Raw genomic sequence first — 20,515 nt, forward strand, 5'->3', positions numbered from 1 at the left:
CTCAGGGTCGAGGCTGGGTTTTCCTTCTGCTGCTGCTGGAGCCCAAATTTCCACCTTTTCTGTCACCTCGAATCAAACCAGACCTGCCGAGCCAGGGAGGCTCCTCGTGGAGGAATCCCCATGTTTGGGAACAGCTCCTGTGTCATTCCTGCCATGGCTTTGTCGTGGCTCTGTCCTGTGCCACCAAATTCTCCAGCTGGCTTCCCAGCAGATCCATCAGTGTCCCGCCTCTGCTCACTGCAATGTTCCCAACCTGTCCCAAAGTTACCTTTTTCCCCATCAGCCAGGTTTGTGGCAGGATAAATGAAATCCTTAATTTCCTGAGGAGCAGAGGCTCTGGGGTGGCTGTTCTGTTTAACTTGGGGTGGTTTTCACAATCCTTGAGCTGTAATTGGGAATAACAATTCAAGAATTTCACACAACAGGCTTTCCCTGGATGCTTTTAGGCTGGGTGATGTCAGCTTCCCAAATTCCAGCATTTTACACAAATAAGTCTGATTTTCTGACTGAAGCCTCTCCCCTCAGCACCCAATAAACTCAGGGAAGCAGCATTCCACACCCTCCTGTTTTTTTTTTTCCTGCTGGGAGAACATTTCTCATCATAAGTGTGAAACCAGGGAGCAAAATTCCAACATTCCTTAAAGAAGCTGGTGATTAATTTTTTTTTTTAATTAAGCCAAGAAAATAGGATGGATTTGGCACTTAGGGGTTCTGCTTTTGTCTCCTTACCGTGTTTTGCCTCTGCTCTGCAGGGCTGGAATAGAGGCTCAGGCACTTCCCAAACACCAGGGTGGTTGAACTGGCTGCTCACAAACTCACAGCAGTTCAGGAACTCCATAGGAACTTCTGGATAAGTAGCAAAGCTGTTGGAATTCTAAGGCAAAGTCCCCCCCCCCCAGCTGCTTTTAGATCAAAGTTTCAGCCTAAAACCTCAAATCATATAGCAAAATTCTTGGGGTTCGTTTCTCTCCTAGGTTTGTGAAGAACCAGCACATCTGGCAGAACTCATCAGCCAGGAATTCACATCACAACTGGTCTAAACAAAATATAAACCCCATAAACAGAAATAGATAGAAATAAACATCAGAAACACAAATATAAACCTCAGAAATACAAATATAAACCTCAGAAACATAAACATAAACCCCAGAAACACAAATAAAATCACACCCACCCTGTTTCTTGTCCTGTGTTCATACTGCTTGTATCAGACCTCTCCAAATTTTGGGCAAAGTGCTACATTTGCTTGTTTTAGAAAACTTCCAAATGTCTGAGAAGCTGCAGGGCTTTTCTGGGAATGAATTCCAGCTGAGCATTCCCAAAAACAAAGCCATGGATGTGCAGGAGTCAGGGATTTGTCCCGAGGCAGCACCACACGGACACTCCGCATCTCCAGGCCCTGGCAAATCCTTCCCCAAGGTTTCCATAAATCATTTTCCAGCCCTTCCAGAGGAGAAGCAGCCTGGCTGCTCCACTTGTTTCTGTCTGGGAAGCAGCAACGCCAGTGCTGTGCCAGGAATGTCGCTGGGTTTGAACTGGAACTTCCCTCCCTGTTTACTGGAATCTGCAAAAACACTTTTCAGAGGAGCAGGGCAGGAAGGAGGAAAGAAAACCCAACGTGGACATTCTGGGAATAATTACAAATACAGAATTATGGGAATATCTTCCCACCTAACCCCTTTGAGTCAGCAAAGTCAAGTGATTCCTGAGCTGAACATCAGCTGCAGCTCAGCCTCTGGATTGGGAGATTCTGGGAAAAGGGATCTTTGTTTCGGATTTCTAACCAAGAGCCATAAACCAAGCCCATACAAGAATCCACACCCCAAAGCCAATAAATCCACATCTCCAAGCCACACAGCAATTCCATCTTGTTCCCAGCTTTAGAGGAGGCAGCTCCTCCCAGCACCCTTGGCAACTCAGCTCCATCCTCGTGCACCAGTGGAAGTGGATTTGGTGACAAGCACTGACTGCTGGCTTTGCCCAGTAGCTTGAGACTTTGGAGGATCCTGTGCCATTTCCAAAGGATTTGGAGGGGAAAATTCCATCTGCTCCCTGGAGGGAAGCTGGAGCACCACGTGCCAAGTGATGTCTCACACCCTGTACCTGTCCAGCAGCTCTTACCTCAGTTTAACATTGCCAAATAAAGATGTATCAAGTAAAAAATAAAATTATTTTAATAGATCTTGATTAAGACAAATCATCAGCCGTGTTTTAACATCTATTTGTTACAAGAGCATTTACACAGAGCAATTCCGTGGTGATCCCCTGGTGCTGCTGACACCACCCCAGAGGAAAGGTTCTGTGTTAAAATTCCAAGTCCAAATCCCACTGGAGCCCACCTTACCCAGCCAGCCTGGGCTGCTTCCATGGCTTGGAAAAGTGAGCAGTTGGAGAAGACTGGGAGAAACTGTTCAGTGGGCTCCAGAGGAATCCCATCAGCTCTTGGCTTTGCCCTTTTTGGCAGGAAGTCTCCCCGTTGCTTCCAGGTATTTGTTGATGATTTCCTCCTGAGTGCTGGCTGAACAGGGGTGGTATTTGGAGTATTCCATGGTGTATTCCCCTTTTCCCTGCAGAGTTGGGAAAAGGAAGTGAGGATGGGCCATGTGCAACCCTGCTGGGCACACAGCTCCTGTGAAGTGACACCCAGGGACAAAGGAAACTCCTCAGGTGCAGGAGAATTGTTTGGCCAGCAATTCCCCAGCTCTGCTCTGATCTCGTTCCCTGCTGCAGCTGCCGTGGACAGGATGATGAGTGAGCCCAAATTTACAGAATCAAACACGTTTTAGCAAAAAGGACCAGGAGGACTCACCTCTGTGCAAGACCTCAGCTCCGTGGCATATCCAAACATATCGTTCAGTGGCACCTAAAATCCAAACATATTTGCTCAAAAAGAGGTTTTTTCCATCACTTTTGGGCTATCACAATATTGGGTAATTAATCCCAGTTATGACACAAAGTGTCAGTGCTGTCTGTAAACAGCTCTGATTTAATGGTCTGCTGTTATAAAGTATCTGATATTTTAATTAATTAATATCTGCAGGGTGTTTTCAGCAAGAAAAATCGGAGAGTTTGAGTGCACCAGGAACTGGAATATCCTCAATTCAGTGATGGGTCAACCAGCAAGGGCTGCGGTATCTCCAGCCATTCCTCCCAAAATAATCTGGGAAGCAGGAGGGTCACAGGGTGTGGCTGTCCTGAGCCCCTCACCCAGCAGGAAAACACCCAGTGACCCTCTGCAATCATTTTTAGGAGGGAGATAAAAGAAGAAACATTGAAATTGAGTCAACCTACAACAATATCCCTAGAAACTGAGAAAAACAATGGAATCAAATGAGGGGAGAAGAGACAGGGAAAGGAAATAGAGGAGAGGGGGAAAGGAAGGAAAGGAGAGGGGGAAAGGGAGGAGAGGGGAGCAGCAGCAAGCACAGACCTCAGCATAGAGAGTGAAGTACCCCTCGGAGCCGTCCTGGCCCGTGATGACGCCGTGGCGCCGGTTGATCCCAGCTATCACTGCTCCCTGGAATTCCACGGGAGCCACCACCTCCACGGCCATGATGGGCTCCAGGATGCGCACGGCAGCGTTCTCCATGGCTGGGGGAAGAGTGCAGAGAGAATCCAACATCAGAGGTGAGCCCGGTGCAAGGCAAGCTGCTCCCGTGCACAGCAGCAGATGGTTTATGGTCAGTGCCAGGGAAAAACCACAACCAACACATGGAATTCCAGCTCCCGGCCTTTCGTTCCCTGAGAAAAGACCTCCAGGATCATCAAGACCAACCTTTGGCTGATAGCAGCGTGCTCACGAAACCCTACTGTGAAATGCCACATCCACACGTTGTCTAAGCACCTCCAGGGATTGTCACCCCACCACTCCCAGGCAGCCCCTTCCAGTGTTTAACTCTCTCTCAGAGAAGGAATGTTTCCCAAAAAAGGCCCAGTTTGGCCAAATGTTCTCTTCCTACCCCGTAAGGATGAAACTGGTGGTGTTGCTGTTCTTAATTCTAGGAAAACAGGATTTCCTTTGTACAGCCACAGGAATTATAGTGCCTCCCTCACAAATTCTATAAACTCTTGCACATGTTCTGCTCCATAAAACTGCGAAAGCTTTAGGGGGATGAAGGGATGGAGGGAGGGATGGATGGGGGGATGGAGGGAAGGAAACAGGGATGGATGGATGGATGAGGGGATGGGATGAGGGGATGGGATGAGGGGATGGGATGAGGGGATGGGATGAGGGGATGGGATGAGGGGATGGGATGAGGGGATGGAGGGAAGGAAACAGGGATGGATGGGGGGATAAATGGATGGATGAATGGAGGGAATGAAGCAGGGATGGATGAGGGGATGGATGAGATGAGGGGAGGGATGAGGGGATGGGATGAGGGGATGGAGGGAAGGAAACAGGGATGGATGGGGGGATAGACGGATGGGGGGATGGAGGGAAGGAAACAGGGATGAATGGATAAATGGATGGATGGATGGAGGGAATGAAGCAGGGATGGATGAGGGGATGGATGAGATGAGGGGAGGGATGAGGGGATGGGATGGAGAGATGGAGGGAAGGAAACAGAGATGGATGGGGGGATAGATGGATGGGGGGGATGGAGGGAAGGAAATGAATGGACGAATGGATAAATGGATGGATGGATGGAGGGAATGAAGCAGAGATGGATGGAATGAAAGAAGGAGGGAAGGAGGGATTTGATGGATGGGTCCCAGCCAGCAGAACCCATCCAAGGAGGAGCCTGTACCTTGTTTCAGGGCTCCCTCTCCTGCCCTGATGAAGGAGATCTCGTTGGAGTCCACCATGTGGTGGGCCCCGTCCTCCAGCACGAAGCGCACGCCGGAGATGCGGTGCCCCGACACCAGACCCTTCTCGCAGGCGTCCCGGAACCCCTGGGAACGACAGCTCCCTGTCACCAGCAGGAACCTGCAGCTCTGCACTGCCAGGCACTGCACCTCTGCTTGATTTTACACACAAAAATCACAGAACCAGGAAAAACAGCCTCAGGGGTTGCCTTTTTAACAGATTCCACGGCCAAACCCCAAAAGAATGCTCAGCGTGGAACAAGCTCTTGCCTGGAGAACAAGATTCCTTTAAGACTCTGGTTTGTTCAGGATTTGGTAAAAATCTTTAAGTGTTGCAACATAGAAAAATGAAGGACTAATTGTAGGTTATTATAGGAATTCCAAGATGTTGGTAGGTTAATTAAAGCTGTGTGTGATAAATTATACAGTGAGGCAGTCACAGAGGAGATAGAGAAAGAGAATTTGGGAACTGAGGCAGGAAATGCAGCTTAATTACAGTTTCCTCTAGAACTGCCCTCAGAGAAGTCACAGAAGAAGTTACACATTTTGGGGTTGGGAGGAGAATTGTGAGGCCACAACCAGAAGCAGAAGAGGCCAGGAAAAAGCAGCCTGAGCAGGAGGCTCTCACAAGAGGCAGCACACACCACCAAAGACACCAGCAGCTCCTGAATTAACTGGAAACCCCAGGAATGCAAGACATGAAGTAAAACCACCCAGTTGTGATCCTGTTGCCACCGGAGCCATGGGAAAAGTCTCCTTTCCTGGGGTAAGGCAGGCACAGCAAACGTGGGTGCTGCTGCAGGAACACAGCAGCAACCAGGATTTTCTGTGTCACAGAGAAAGGTTTGTACCTTTTCCACAGCGGGCACGAACTGCTTGGGAATATTTGTGCCAATGGTTCTGTCCTCGAATTCCAGTTTGGTGAAGTCCTCCGGCTCCAGGGGCTCCAGCACGCCGATCACTTTGCCGTACTGGCCTGCTCCTCCCGACTGCTTCTTGTGGGTGAACTCAAACCTAAACCCCAACAACGCCCCGAACACCAGGTCACTCGTGACACAAACCACGGCTTTCTATGCAAAACACGCCCATTCTGCGTTTCAGACAACCACAGACTGCTTTGGGCTGGAAGGGAATTTAAATTTAAAATTCCACGTGCAGGGATGCTTTCTGCTATCCGAGGTTACTCCAAGCCCTGTCCAACCCGGACACTTCTAGGGATAAAGCAGCCACAGATTCCCTGTTAAACCGGTGCCACGGGGGAAGGATTAACCCCCGATCTGCCATCTGAGGCTGTGACACGCTCCCCGCGGTGCCGCCCGCAGCACCGGGCCGGTCCCGCGGCTCCGACCCGCCCCGGCCCCGCCCGGGCTTCCTGCGGGAGGAGGAAGCGGCTCCCGGGCCATGGAGCTGTCTCCGGGCCGCTTCCCGGCCGCCCGCGCCGCGGCCCCGGCCCTGGGCTACCTGCGGTACCGGCGGGGCGGCCCCGGGCGCGGGCTGCGGCTGCGGGAGCTGCGCCGCGCCCGGCGCCAGGTCAGCGGCGGGACGGGACCGGACGGGACGGGACGGGACGGGACGGGGAACGGGCACCGGGAAACGGGCACCGGGGAACCGGCACCGGGGAACGGCACCGGGGAACCTGGAAACGGGCACCGGGAAACCGGCACCCGGAAACGGCACCGGGAAACCTGGAAACGGGTACCGGGGAACGGCACCGGGGAACCGGCCACCGGGAAACGGGCACCGGGAAACGGCACCGGGGAACGGCCCTGGAAACGGGCACCGGGAAACGGGCACCGGGAAACCTGGAAACCGGCACCGGGAAACGGGCACCGGGGAACCGGGAAACGGCACCGGGGAACCGGGAAACGGGGAACCTGGAAACGGGGAACCTGGAAACGGGCACCGGGGAACCGGGCCACCGGGAAATGGCCCTGGAAACGGGCACCGGGGAACGGCACCGGGAAACGGGCACCGGGGAACCGGCACCGGGGAACCGGCACCGGGAAACCTGGAAACGGCACCGGGAAAACGGGCACCGGGAAACGGGCACCGGGAAACCAGCCACTGGGCATCTGGGAAACGGCCCTGGAAACGGGCACCCGGAAACGGGCACCCGGAGCTGGGCACCGGGAAACCGGCCACTGGGCGATGCGCAAAGTTCCTTCCCAGCCGCGGCTCCGGGGTTGTGGCACCGCCGGTGTCACCGCGGAGGGTCCCAGCAGGAGCTCAGTGTCACCGCGGGCGGCTCAGCGCCGTGGGACACACCCCGAGTGTCACCGCGGGGACAGCAGCGCCCAGGGAGCCCTGCCCAGGGCACGGCACCGGCACCGGGCCAGGAGGAGCTCCCGGGGAGGAGCAGGAGGGTGCTGGGTGCACCCGTGGGTGCCAGGACACAGCCGGGCCCTGCCCTGGGTCTGCAGGGACACCTGGCACTGCAGGGGCACAGCAAACCCCTCCCAAACACGGGCACAGCAAACCCCTTCCCTAACACGGGCACAGCAAACCCCCTCCCAAAAAACGGGCACAGCAAACCCCTCCCAAACACGGGCACAGCAAACCCCTCCCAAACACGGGCACAGCAAACCCCTCCCAAAGACGGGCACAGCAAATCCCTCCCAAAACACGGGCACAGCAAATCCCTCCCAAAACAAGGGCACAGCAAACCCCTCCCAAACACGGGCACAACAAACCCCCACCCAAAACAAGGGCACAGCAAACCCCTCCCAAACACGGGCACAGCAAACCCCCTCCTGTTCCCTTTATAGCCAGAAAAATACAGGGCACAATCCAGTTCATAGTAACCTGCAAAACTGAATTAATAGAAGGAAGCACTGAAGGCTCTTCGGGGAGTATTTAACCAAGCAGTAAAATCTTGGATAGCATCACAGAGGAGCCCAGAATTGGAATTTCACAGGTGTTAAAGGATAGAAATGAGGGTGGAGAGGCCCTGGAACAGAGTGCCCATCCCTGGAAGTGTCCAAGGCCAGGCTGGATGGGACTTGGAGCAACCTGGGAGAGTGGAAGGTGTCCCTGCCCATGGCAAGGGACTGGCACTGGATGGGATTTAAGGTCCCTTCCAATCCAAACCATCCTGGGATTCTCTGTTTTTGTCAAGGACGTAGCCTGGACAAATTTGGCAAATTCAACATTTGCCAAAATAAATGTTAGCAATATTCTCTCTTTTTTAGGACATTGATGATGTGGGGCACAAGTACTACCTGGAACTGGAGCTGGAGGATGTCCTGGACAAAGTGAGTCAGACTGGTTTAATTACAGACTCTGTGCACACAGCTCTTAATACTGTGAATCATGCTCCTGATTTTTCTGTGCTGCCAATCAGGCTTCAAAAAGGCTGAATTTTAACCAAAAGGAACCCACTGCCCAGGTGGTACCTTCCACTGCACCACCAGGCAATGCTGCAGGGAGGACAAGGACATTTCATTGTCACCCAGCTCCAACTGAACAGCACAAGGGACACTCTGCACCCCAACCACTGCCCCTTCCATCACTGCAAAAAGCAAATCCCACCCTTCAACATTCACAGAAATGCCAGGAATTTAACCTTGTCTTAAATAATCACAAACCTCTCCGGACCAGACTCAGAGAAAACAGCAACTACGTAAAAATTACATTTTCAGAAATGCAAATGACCCTGGTAATACACATGTTCATTCAGATAATAATGCACATCATTAACTCTGCCACAGGACAGGACTGTGAACTGCACTGCTGAGGTTCTGTATCACCTGGACAGCAAAAACTCTGCTCCAGATGTGCAGGTCACTGTGCAAGGAGAGCTCAGGAGCACAGAGGAAGCAGACAAGGAGTTCTACAATTGGATCAGGAGCCTGGACAAGGAGCTTGTGGCTGAGAACATCCCAGGTACAAGCCAGGAGAGGGCTCAAGCCTTCACCTTTCTCTTTTTGGGGGGTCTACAATCACAGCCACTGTGTTTATTCCTGATTCTCAGTGTTCTGGAAAACCAGCTGGCACTGTCACTGTCACCTGCTCCCTCTGAGGGGGTCCTGGCACAGCACATCCAACACCCCAAATGGACAAGGAGGGGCTGCTCTCACCTCAGAGCAACTCCTGCCTCTGAGACCTGGAATTTCTGTTAGGAGAAAATGTGGAGGAGAACACCCTGGCAGTGCCAAGGCCAGGCTGGATGGAGCTGGGAGCACCTGGCACAGTGGAAGGTGTCCCTGCCATGGCAGGGTGACTCTGGGTGGGATTTAAGGTCCCCCCCAAGCCAAACTTGGACTGTGTGAAGTGGGAGGAAAGCTCTGTGCAGCTCTTCCAAAGGCTGTGGAAGGCTGTGTGACAGGGATTTGAGCAGCAAGCCCTGTGTGAGGTGACAGTGCTCTGGGGTAAGGGCTCTCTTTAACATCCACGGTTTGTTTTTGTTCCAGACAGCCACGGGAACGTTCCCCCAGAGCTGGAGCCCATCCACCTGCTGGCCTGGGTGGCCTCTGGCTACGTGATCTGGCAGAATTCCACCGAAAACACCCAGTTCCACCTTGCCCAAGTCAAACACGTGAAGCAAGTGGTGAGTTACCAGCAGGAACAGAATCCCAGACTGGTTTGGGCTGGGGGGACCGTAAAGCTCATCCCATTCCCCCTCTGCATGGGCAGGGACACCTCCACAGCCCAGACTGCTCCAAGCCCATCCAGCCTGGCCTTGGCTTTCCCTGGAAAATATTCATGAGCTAAGCAGCTGTGGCAAGGACAATAAATGGAATTAAATTCCACAGATCCTCCCAGTTTTGCTGTGTTCTATTAGAGAAAATAGATTCTGAGTTAAAAATAACCCTAAAGTTATCATCAGCTGTAAATTCAAGGCAATTTCCCACAGGAGCCAAGAAAAAGCAGCAGGATTTAGTATTTAGAAAACTGAAAGCTCCAGAAGTTTCGTCCCTCTGAACAGGCAGTGAATTCCCAGGAAGTTCTGGGTCTGAAGGAAAGTCAGGAATTCCCTGTGGGAATAGGATTTGTGAATGTTTTGCTCCCTCTGATGGCATTTTAGAGAATTCACAGCTGCTGCAGGGCTGTGCACCAGCAAGAGTTTAAAGATTTTTCTCTAACAAACTCAAGGATAAAGGAGACAAATAACTACTAACCCAGCTGCCATCTCTTTAGTTTTGTCCCTTTTTCCCTGAAAAATAGAAGAGAATCTATTCCAAAGGCCAGGGTTTATTTTGTCACTCAGAATCCCTGGCTGTCACTCAAAAAAAGGCCTCTGGAGTGTCCTTATCCTCTTGACAATTTTATTTGGGATTATTTGGGTTAAACTGACACCTGCTAGAATGAGGTGTTCCCATCCCAAAGAATTTCTGACAGATCTGGTCTCTGTAAGGCAGGAATTAGCAGTTTAGAGCTTCACATTCACTGTCTCTGGTGCAGTTTTGGAGTGCACAGAAATTCAAACCAGGAGCTCTAGTTTTGTTACAGTGCTTGAGCTCCATCTGCTTAATTTGTGATCAGGAGCTGCCACTTTTATCTGAGATCCATCAGGGAATTTTTGTGATAACCACAGAGAACTGAATCACTTTTTCTGAGGTGGAAGAATCCCCAATTCAGCCCTTTTCATCCTGTCTTTCCAGAAAAGAAGTGATGAAGATCTTGAGTTTGACTTTGTGGTTCTACTCCACGAAATGGTCTCCCAGGTAAGTGATTTTATTCCTAAAAAGCCTTTTTTGGGTGTTTTAAGACTGCAGCTGTGTGAGCTCCAGCTCAGACACAGATCTGATCCTGCAGGGTGAGCTCAGGGTCCCCATCCCTGCCTGTCTCAGCATTCCAGGAACAACAGCAGCAGCTTCCAGCTGTTCTGGGGCTTTGGTGGGAATGGCTGAGGTTCAAAACTCACAGCTCTCCCTTGGGAGATCCCAGTGCCAGAGTGGGCAGGGATAAAGGAAGGGGCAGCTGGAGCATCCAGGATGCTCAGCTGAATTCCAGCTGGGCTGTGGATGCTTCCATGGAATCCCCCAGCAATCCCAGTAACCCCCAGCAGAAACTGGCTGTCAGAAGAGCATTTACATCCTGTGCAACTCTCCCGTAAAATTTTGGGATCTGAGCAGGTGTTTTCATAGGAAAACCACAGAAAACTGGGAAGAGAAGCTCTTGACTGTAATAATGCAGGGATCTCCCTGCCAGCTCCAGCTCTGCTGCTCCCGATGCCCTGCACGCCCATCCCCTTGGGTTTCATTCCCAGGTTTTCCATGAGAAAGCTCCTGGCTGGCTGGAGGGGGCAGCAGGGGTTGCTGACTGTGCTCTCTGTGCCCCACAGGAGGTGCTGCCCTGGCAGGTGACCCTGCTGTGGCACCCCCAGCGCGGGGCCCGAGTGTCCCAGAGCCGCCCGGCGGGAGCAGGGGACAGCTGAGCACCCCTGGGAACATCCGAGCATCCCTCTGGGAACACCTGAGCACCCCTAAGAATACCTGGGAACACCTGAGCACCCCTGGGAACACACCTGAGCACCCCTGGGAACATCTGGGAACACCTGAGCACACCTCTGAGAACTCCTGGGAATATCTGAGCACTCCTAAGCACCCCTGGGAACTTCTGGGAACACCTGAGCACCCCTCTAGGAACACCTGGGAACACCTGAGCACCCCTCTGGGAATACCTGAGCACCCCTCTGGGAACACCTGGGAACATCTGAGAACTCCTGAGCACCCCTGGGAACACCTGAGCACTCCTCTGGGAACTCCTGGGAATACCTGAGCACCCTTCTGTAAACTCCTGGAAACATCTGAGAGCATCTGGGAACACCTGAGCACCCCTGGGAACACCTGAGCACTCCTAAGCACCCCTGGGAACATCTGGGAACACCTGAGCACCCCTGGGAACTCCTGGGAACACCTGAGCACCCCTCTGGGAACACCCCTGGGAGGGGTGAGAGCTCCCACAGCCGGGAGGAGCAGGTGACAGAGTGGGGACCAACCACGGTACAAGACATTAAATGAAACCTTCCTGGGTGTTTCTGATCCCAGAATTCCAAAGGGACCTCCTCTGCCTCCCAGGGGATGAATGCAACAATTCCCAGCAGGAATACTCACGGCACAGGGGCAGAGATGTTCTCCCTGAAGGCAACTTTGGGCTTCCCCATGGTGCAAGGACAACCATACTCCCTCTCCATTCTCTGCAGGAAAAAATCCACAGTGACTAGGGTTATTCCATTGGGAATTATTTAGTAACTTTATCAGGATTAATCACTCTTTTGGTTGGGGGTTGGATTGATTTTTGGGGCTTTCTGTAATTTTTTTTAAATTAACAAATTCTTCCCCATCAACTTCTTTAAGACTTGCAGCTTCAAATGCAGGAAAAGGGAACAGCATGAATTATGTTATTAAAATTCTAGTTTTTCAAAGCAAAAATCACTTTTTCTTCATTCTGTCAATATTTAAAATACATCTTTTTGTGTTAAGATTAAAATATAGACATCAGCTGGAAAGAAACAAATCCCTGTAACCACTCCTTTCTCCCTGCACCAGCTATTATTAGGGAATAATACATTTAAAACCACAGAAACAGAGGATTTTTTTCTGTAGAAATTAATTATAATTAGATAATAATTATTATGAGCAAAGGTTGCTAGAGCAAAGTGTAGTGTTTAATACATTTTTTATGGATTTGAACCAAATCCTAAAAATATTCCAGGCAAAATCTCCTTTTAGAAGCCTTCAGAATGGAACCACTGGAGAGAAAAAACCTTCAAAAGTTTACTTAAAAGTTCAACTTTTCCCTAAGCAGCTGGAAGGAGCAAGAGGAGATGGGAAAAGCAGGCAAAAGCAGAGTCCATGGAATGTGCTTCCCAAATTACCTGGGCATAGATTTCCAGGTGCAGCTCCCCCATGCCAGAGACAATGGTCTCCTTGCTCTCCTCATCAAAGTGGATCCTGAAGGTGGGATCTTCCCTGGTGAAGCGGCCCAGGCCTTTGGAAAATTTATCCAGGTCATTCTGAAACACAAGCCAAGATTTACTCAACATCCATGAGTCATTCCAAGAAAAAAGCCACAAGTTTTCCCACCCACTGCTGAGCATTTCTGTGTTAATTATTTATTTCAAGCTCATGTTTCTGGCTGAGTGACAGCATCCAGCTCAGCCCTGGGTTATGCCAGGGATAAAATCCTGGATATTGGGATAAAACACTTTCAAACAGTGCTTAGACTGTTCCATAAAATCACAAAGCAGCAAAGGGAGGGTACTCAGGGAGAAGAGGTTGATCCAAGGGTTCCTACCTTGTTGGAAGGCTTCATAGCCACAGAAATGACAGGATCAGGGACGTGGATGGATTCCTGTGTGGCCAAGGAAAAGGGGATTATAAATTCCAGCAAAATCCTGGTGACTGGCAGTGCCTGAGCAGCCAGGGCAAGGGGGGCTCACCATGGAGATGTCAGTGCTGGTTTTATCCGTGAACGTGTCCCCGCTGGCACAGTCGATCCCAAACAGGGCACAGATGTCCCCAGCATAAACTTCATTTACATCCTGAGGGAAGGAAAATTCCTCTTCAGACAGCAGTGGGCTAAGAGAAGCTGTGGCTGCCCCTGGATGCCTGCAGGTGTCCAAGGCCAGGCTAGACAGGGCTTGGATCACCCTGGGACAGTGGAAGGTGTCCCTGCCCTTGTGGCTGGATGATCCTTAAGGTTCCTTCCATCCCAAACCATTCCAGGATTTATTCTGTCTTTCCCTCACATCCAAACTCCACCTGGATTACAGAAGATCCATAAACACTGAGTTTTAAACCTTGACACTGAGCTCCTTAAAAACTTCCAGCTTGGATAAAAAGCCCTGCAAATCTCCCTCCTTATTCAAAGGACAAAAGGGAGGGCTCAGCTTGGATCAATTCAGGATCAAACAAGAAGGAAAGTTAAGAAGCAAAGACCATCCTGTGCTTCAGGATCATCATCCAGGCTGAGCCAGGGCTGGCAGCCCATCCCAGGGACTCACTCACCTCCATGTTGTCCGAGTGCATCCGGACCAGTCTCTGCACCCTGACCCTCTTCCCCGTGCGGGTGTTGTAGATGTAATCCGACTTCTTCAGCATCCCCTGGTACACTCTGACGTAGGTTAACTGCCCAAACCTGCCAGCCTGCAAGCACAACCCACCAAAATCTGATCATTCTGGGAGCCAGCAATGCCTCAGGTTTGAGCTTTTCTGTTTTTCAGATTCTGTGCTGCTTGACGTGTAGGTCTGGGCTTCTGGTGAGCTCTCCTCACAGAGCAGGAGACAAAACAATTCCTGCTCCAGCTGGGCACCAAGGACAAATGATCCAAATCTCAGCCCAGGAGCACAAACACCGTGGGCTGGAGAGAGAAAAACAAGCAGGGTGGGACTGCCTGGGCTAAAGCTGGAATGGGACAATGAACTCCAAGGTGCCAATGGAGCAGAACTGATCCCAGGGAGAGCCCCCGGGAGCGCTCGTGCATTTTGGGGCCATTTTGGTTCATTTGGGTGCAGCCCTGGCTGGGCTCTGGTGCTGCCCAAGGTGGATCCATGGAGGAGATCCTTTAATAAATCCCTGCTTTATTCTGTGACTCTGCCCAGCCTCTGCTGCAGCTCAGCCTGCACAGGGCATCACCAGCACCAGTTCCAAGCACCAGCTGCACTGACTAAATGTGGTGCGAGTTTACACACTACTAATGGAAATGAAATATTTTTAACAGCTTTCACCTGGCTCTACAATGCAATCTGGCAGTTTTCTGAACCAATCTTTCACTCCCAAACCTTCCCAAGAGACACAGGTTAGCATGGAATGTGGCCAGCCATTTTCCATGTTCCATAGGAATCCTGAAGTGCTGCTTTCTAAGTAGCAAACAACTTATTTGCTTAAATCCCTGCACTTTTTCCTCTCTCTCTCACATCCCATTGTTTCCAAGTGCAGGATTTCCCCCTGAAAATATTTCAGTTAAGCCAACAACCCCCAAGATGTTCAAGAAAACCAGGAAATACTTGAGGTCCAGAACCCAACCCGAAGTTCCAAATTGGCAGCACTTGTGGATTTTATGGTTGAAGCCTTTTTTTTAAAAAGAAGTTAAATTTCAATTGAAGTTAAATATAAACTGCTTTTCAGTATAAAGTGATCTAAAAGTCTGCTGTAGGTGAGTTTTGGTAGCACCACCTGGGCTCTCTCCATGACTGTGGGAAGGAGCAGAGTGAGACTCACCTCCAGCTTGAAGGCAAGGCCGATAAAAGGCTGGGAATCGTCACGAGCAGAGTTCAACAGGAACTTGGTTTGGTCCTGAGAATCCCTGAGAAACAGGGATGAGAGGGAGGAGAGGTTAGGAACCAACACAGGAGTCCTCTCTGAACATTTATGGGCTCTGCTGTTGGGGTTGACTCGTCTGGGTGGGCTCTGCTCCCAGGGACAGGAGGCTCAGGCCGGGCCAGGGGAGGCTCAGGTTGGATTCCAGGAGGAATTTCTCCATGGAAAGGGTGGTGAGGCCTTGGAAGGGGCTGCCCAGGGAGGTGTGGAGTCCCTATCCCTGGAGGTGTCCTAGGAATTCCTGGGTGTGGCACTCAGTGCTCTGGACTGGGTGACAAAGGGAGGACTGGGCACAGCTTGGACTTGATGATCCTGGAGCTCTTTTCCAACTTCAGGGATTCTGGGATTCACGTCCATCACAATAAAACACTATTTAACACTTGGGATGTGCTCCCTCCTGTAGGCAGGCCTGGTTTTAAGGGCTGCCAGCAGTTCTAAAGAATTATCTGACAATCTTTGTCCAAATGTAACACTGAATGTGGTAAAATCCAGCACAGAGTAACCCTCGAATGAGAGAGGAGCTTTGGGACTTCGTGCCAAATGCTGGTGGCACAGTTTGATACCAATAGTAAAGGACTGTGGATCTTGTTAGGAATGTTTCCTGCTTTGAAACTATCCCATGGAATCCCAAACTGGTTTGGGTGGGAAGGGTCCTTAAAGCCCAGCCAGTGCCATGGGCAGGGACATTCTCCAGAGCCCTGCTGCTGCTGGATGCACTCACCCCTGGTTGAGGAGAGCGTAGTTCTCCACCTCAGAAGGATTGGGAAGGTATTCCAGGACAGCATCCAGCAGTGGCTGCACCCCTTTGTTCTTCAGAGCACTTCCCACGAGGACAGGGGTGAAGGATTTCTGCAGCGTCGCCCTTCGGATTGCCAGCTGAAAAATATCCCTGTGAATTCCTCCTGCAGCACAGCCCAATCCCCCACCTTTCCTGGGCTTCTCCACTCCTGGAGCAAAGAGCTGCTCCCACAGTCCCCTGGACACCCCTCAGCACAAGGGCTTCCCATAAAACCTGCTCTCCAGAATTCTTCCCAATGCAAAGCAACACCAGACTGGGAACGGGCCCTCCCTGGGGGGAGCTGGAGATCAGCTGAGGTGACACAACTCCAGCAAACAGAATTCCTGATCCGTTTATTGAGGAATGAGGGACAGGGACACAGGTGAGGGAACAGCCAGCACAAGGAAGGTACCTTCAGCTGTGCAGCTGTGGGAATCTTCTCCTCCAGGAACAGCTCCCCCAGGAGCTCGTCGGCGTTGGCCACGCACTCGATGAGCTCCCGGCGCCGCTCCGCAGCCTCTGCTCGAAACTCAGCCGGGATCTCCTCCACCCTCAGGGTCTGCCTGCACACACAGGGAACCAGTGACTCCCAGGAATTCCACAGGGATCTGCCCCTGCCCGGCCCTGGCATGACCACCCCGACCGAGAACAATCCACCCTTCACATGGATCCAGGGAAAAAAATGCCCTGTGAACATCAGCGCGTTATCTCTGGTGTGGGAGAGACCTTCCCACTCCTGGAGGGATCAGCAAACCTCCCAACAGCCCACCCACAGCTAATCTTCATCCTAGGGAGCCACCCACGCTGCAGGATCCCGTCACGGAGCAGTCTCCTGCTTCTCCATGTAGGAAGTGTGGCCACCACCCCTTCACAACAACCAAGTCCTGCTGCAGCCACCCCCACCCAGAGCTCCCTGCAGGCCCCGGGCCTGGGAGAGCTGCAGGGGGACCCTCAGCCCCAGCACAAGCCCTTTCCAAATTTACAGAGAGCTGGGTTTCATCTCTGAAGAGAAACTGCAGGAATTCCTCTTGCAAAGAGCAGCTCCAGCTATAAAAGAAGCAATTTCCAGGACTTACCCAAGTGCCCCATCAAAATAGATTGCTTTTTCTTCAATGAGATCTATAATTCCTTTAAAGTTTCCTTCCAGCCCAATTGGAATCTGAACAAAAGCTGCATTGTGTTTCAACTTGGATCTGAAAAAGGGAAAACAGGAATTATAGAAGAAAAAAGTCATGTCTATGTGTGTGCTGCAGATGGTCTTTGAGCAACATTCCCCTCCTACAAAATCCCTGTGTCTTGTCCTTTGGACAGTGCCCAAATCTGCCAAAATAGATAAAAACCACCCAGTTGTGGTTTAGGGCTTTGTATCCCACCTTTCGTATTCCAGCAGGCCCAGGGAGCAACTCCCATGGGAAAGGCAGCAGGGGAAACCACTTTGAGATTGATTGCTTAATTAATTCTCCCTTAATGAGTATTAATGAGTTCATCTCATGGATCAAATTAGGCAGGGAAAGGTTGGGAGTAAGCAGGACCTCCAGGAATCCAAAGCACCTGTGTCACCTCCCTGCTGGAATTTCAGCAGCACCAGGATCCAGGGTGCTGCTCTCAAAGTGGTCCTGATACAGTTCCATCAACCAAATAAACGTCAAACCCCAGCCCTTGGTCACTCCAAGTCTTGGCTGACACCAATATTTGGGGGTTTTGGGACAATGGAGAGTTTTCCTGGCTCAGATTAGGATTTACCCTCGAGTCAGGAATTCTCCAAACTGCAGCTCCCAAGAGAAGCCTTTCCAATATTGTTCCTAATGACCTGCCATGGGGATGGAATTTCAGGAATCACTGTAAATGCCAAAACCTGAGCTGCTGCACTGCTCTGGCTGGGTTGGAGCCCATCCTGTCCAGTTTGTTGATGAAGGTGAGGAAGGGGACGTTGTAACGCTTCATCTGCCTGTTGACAGTGATGGTCTGGCACTGGACACCTCCCACAGCACAGAGAACCAGGATGGCTCCATCCAGCACCCTCAGAGACCTCTCCACTTCGATGGTGAAGTCCACGTGGCCTGGATAACAAATACAAATAAAAATGACAAATGTACTGGAAAGGAGCAACAGCCAAGGGAATCACATTGAGACACATCAGCTGAAGTGATGGAGCACAGGGTCATGGAAGGGTTTGGGTGGGAAGGGACCTTAAACTCCATTCCACTCCCTGCCATGTGCAGGGACACCTTCCACTATCCTAGGTGCTCCAAGCCCCCTCCAACCTGGCCTTGGACACTTCCAGGGATCCAGGGGCAGCCAGGGAACAATTCCTTCCCAGTATCCCATCTAACCCTGTGTCAGTCTGAACCCATCACTCCATGTTCTGTCACAACCAGGGACACAAAGACACACCACATGCCCTGTATCCATGAGGATCAGCAGGCCCAGGTGCTGCCAGCTGCCCTCACCTGGCATGTCGATGATGTTGATGTTGGTGTCCTTCCACATGGTGTAAGTGGCTGCAGACTGGATGGTGATGCCCCGCTGTCGCTCCAGCTCCATGGAGTCCATGACAGCTCCAACTCCATCCTTACCTTTCACCTGAGGAGAAATAAAAAAATGAGTTCAAGGAGTTTGCTGAGAATTCCTATCTCATCCTTAGAAGCGTCCAAGGCCAGGCTGGACGGGGCTTGGAGCAACCTGATCTATGGAAGGGGGTGGGATGGGTGGGATGGGTGAGCTTTCAGTCCTCTTCCCACCCAAACCATTCCATGATACTGTGGATCCACGTGCAGGAGTGATGCTGCACGGACTGAGCATCCTCCCTCATGCACAAAAACACAGTGTGGAGGAGAGAAAACCCCGGGCAGATCCCGGTGGGAGCTCAGCCCACCTCGTGCATCTGCGCGATCCTGCCCGTGTAGAACAGGATCCGCTCCGTCAGCGTCGTCTTGCCGGAGTCGATGTGAGCCGAGATGCCGATGTTCCTGATCCTCTCGTTGGGAAGCACCCCCGAGGAGCAGTGCCTGCAGGAGGCCAGCAGCAGCTGCAAGGCAAGAGGAGGGCACTGGCTCAGCCAGGAGTGGATCCAACACAGCTCCCAGGACACCAGGAGCAGCACAAGGGAGAATGGCCTCCATGGAAAATGTGGTCAGACTTTGGAATGATGTTACGGTTTGACAGAGAAGTAACATAAAAAAAACCCAAAGTCACAATAGCAGATTTTCTCCAAACAGTACCATGGATAACATAGAAACACAAGAAGTTACAATCGTGTTTCCTGAAAGTCTATAACACAAGAAAAACTCCTCTCTCCCTTAACAGACTAAGTATTAATTATCAGAAAAATAGTAATGTAATCAAGAATCCAAGATTGTGTCTCACTATAGTTTGTTAAAGTTTAAATAAAGAGAAAAAGAAAGTTTTAAAAAGTCTTCCTTCTAAATTCAGTGTATATCTTTTACCATAGTAGTAACTTAATTAAGTTCTTTCATTTTTAAACTTAAACCTACTCTATTACTAATCACATCTCACAACACTCATTAAAAAAAAAATGCGTATTTTCATAGAAACACTAACATTACACCAGAATCAAACCACAACCAAAGGGCTGCCCAGGGAGGTTTGGAGCCCCCATCCCTGGAGGTGTCCAAGGAATTCCTGGAGGTGGCACTCAGTGCTCTGGGCTAGGGACAAGGTGGGCATCGGGCACAGCTGGGACTCGATGATCTTGGAGGGCTTTTCCAACGTTATTTATCCTGGGATTCACTGTGCCCACGGCTAAATAGCCAAACCGCTTCCCCGCGGGTTTCTCTCAGTCTGTGGCGAACCAGTCACCTCCAGCCGAGAGCCCTTTCCAGGGTCACCTCGGAGCTGTCACTGCCCCGTTCCCGGTCTCCCTGTCCCCATCCGTGTGACCGGCGGCTGCCCGTTCCCCGTTTCCCTGTCCCCATCCATGTCACCGGTGGCTGTTCGCTCCCCGTTTTCCTGTCCCCATCCATGTGGCCGGTGGCTGCCCGTTCCCCGTTTCCCTGTCCCCATCCATGTCACCGGTGACTGTTCGCTCCCCGTTTCCCTGTCCCCATCTATGTGGCCGGTTCGCTCCCTGCAGCTGCTGCGGCCCGGCCGGGGCTGTCTCTCCCCCCTCTCCCCGGGTCCCCTCATGCGGGCGCGGGGCGGTCCCGCCGCCCGTACCTGGATGTGCCGCGGGCGGCCGGGGGCCAGCCCGGCCCGTATCACCCTGAGCATGGCCCCGGCTGCGGCCCCGTTCCCGGCCCCGCTCCCGGCTCCAATCCCGGCTCCAATCGCGGCTCCAGCCCCGGGTCGCTCCCGCCTCTTCCGGGGCTCCGCGCAGGCGCCGCGGTCCCGCCCGGCCCCTCACGGAGCCCTCAGGGAGCGGCGGGAGCCCTGAGGGGGGAATGCCGAGGGGAGGCTCTCACTGCCGACCCCTCACGGAGCGTCAGGAGCCCCGAGGGCGGCATTGACAGGGAGGGGAGGCTCTCAGTGCCCAGCCCCTCACGGGCCCTCAGGGAGCGGCACCAGGAGGGAGCCCTGAGGTGGGAATGGAGAGCGGAGGCTCACACCGCCCCCCGGCCCCTCAGGGAGATGCTGGGATGGGGCACACGGACTCGTTTGGAACACGCGTTAGGTGTTAAAATACATTCTGGATATAAAATTAGTCCCCAC

General features: G+C 51.9%; 2 protein-coding genes across 2 annotated transcripts; one reads left to right on the forward strand and one right to left on the reverse strand.

The window, feature by feature from the left end:
- Positions 1-2,156: 2,156 nt before the first annotated feature.
- Positions 2,157-20,170, reverse strand: GFM1 (G elongation factor mitochondrial 1). Its single transcript, XM_030280057.4, has 18 exons — positions 20,024-20,170; positions 18,723-18,875; positions 18,298-18,430; positions 17,703-17,907; positions 16,924-17,040; positions 16,260-16,410; positions 15,791-15,945; positions 14,971-15,055; positions 13,758-13,895; positions 13,190-13,291; positions 13,045-13,101; positions 12,626-12,763; positions 11,862-11,944; positions 5,658-5,820; positions 4,749-4,893; positions 3,431-3,591; positions 2,810-2,863; positions 2,157-2,567 (listed from the first exon to the last, which is right to left on the reverse strand). The coding sequence occupies exons 1-18, from the start codon at positions 20,075-20,077 to the stop codon at positions 2,436-2,438; spliced, it is 2,226 nt and encodes a 741-aa protein (XP_030135917.2). The 5' UTR covers positions 20,078-20,170; the 3' UTR covers positions 2,157-2,435.
- Positions 6,154-15,453, forward strand: LOC105759531 (latexin). Its single transcript, XM_030280060.4, is given in 7 exon segments — positions 6,154-6,336; positions 7,995-8,057; positions 8,514-8,688; positions 9,216-9,352; positions 10,407-10,469; positions 14,541-14,621; positions 14,624-15,453. Coding segments are annotated over 7 exon segments (726 nt in total). The 5' UTR covers positions 6,154-6,207; the 3' UTR covers positions 14,702-15,453.
- Positions 20,171-20,515: the final 345 nt, after the last annotated feature.

The sequence above is a fragment of the Taeniopygia guttata genome, chromosome 9 (assembly GCF_048771995.1).
Source record: "Taeniopygia guttata chromosome 9, bTaeGut7.mat, whole genome shotgun sequence".
Lineage (NCBI taxonomy): Eukaryota > Metazoa > Chordata > Aves > Passeriformes > Estrildidae > Taeniopygia > Taeniopygia guttata.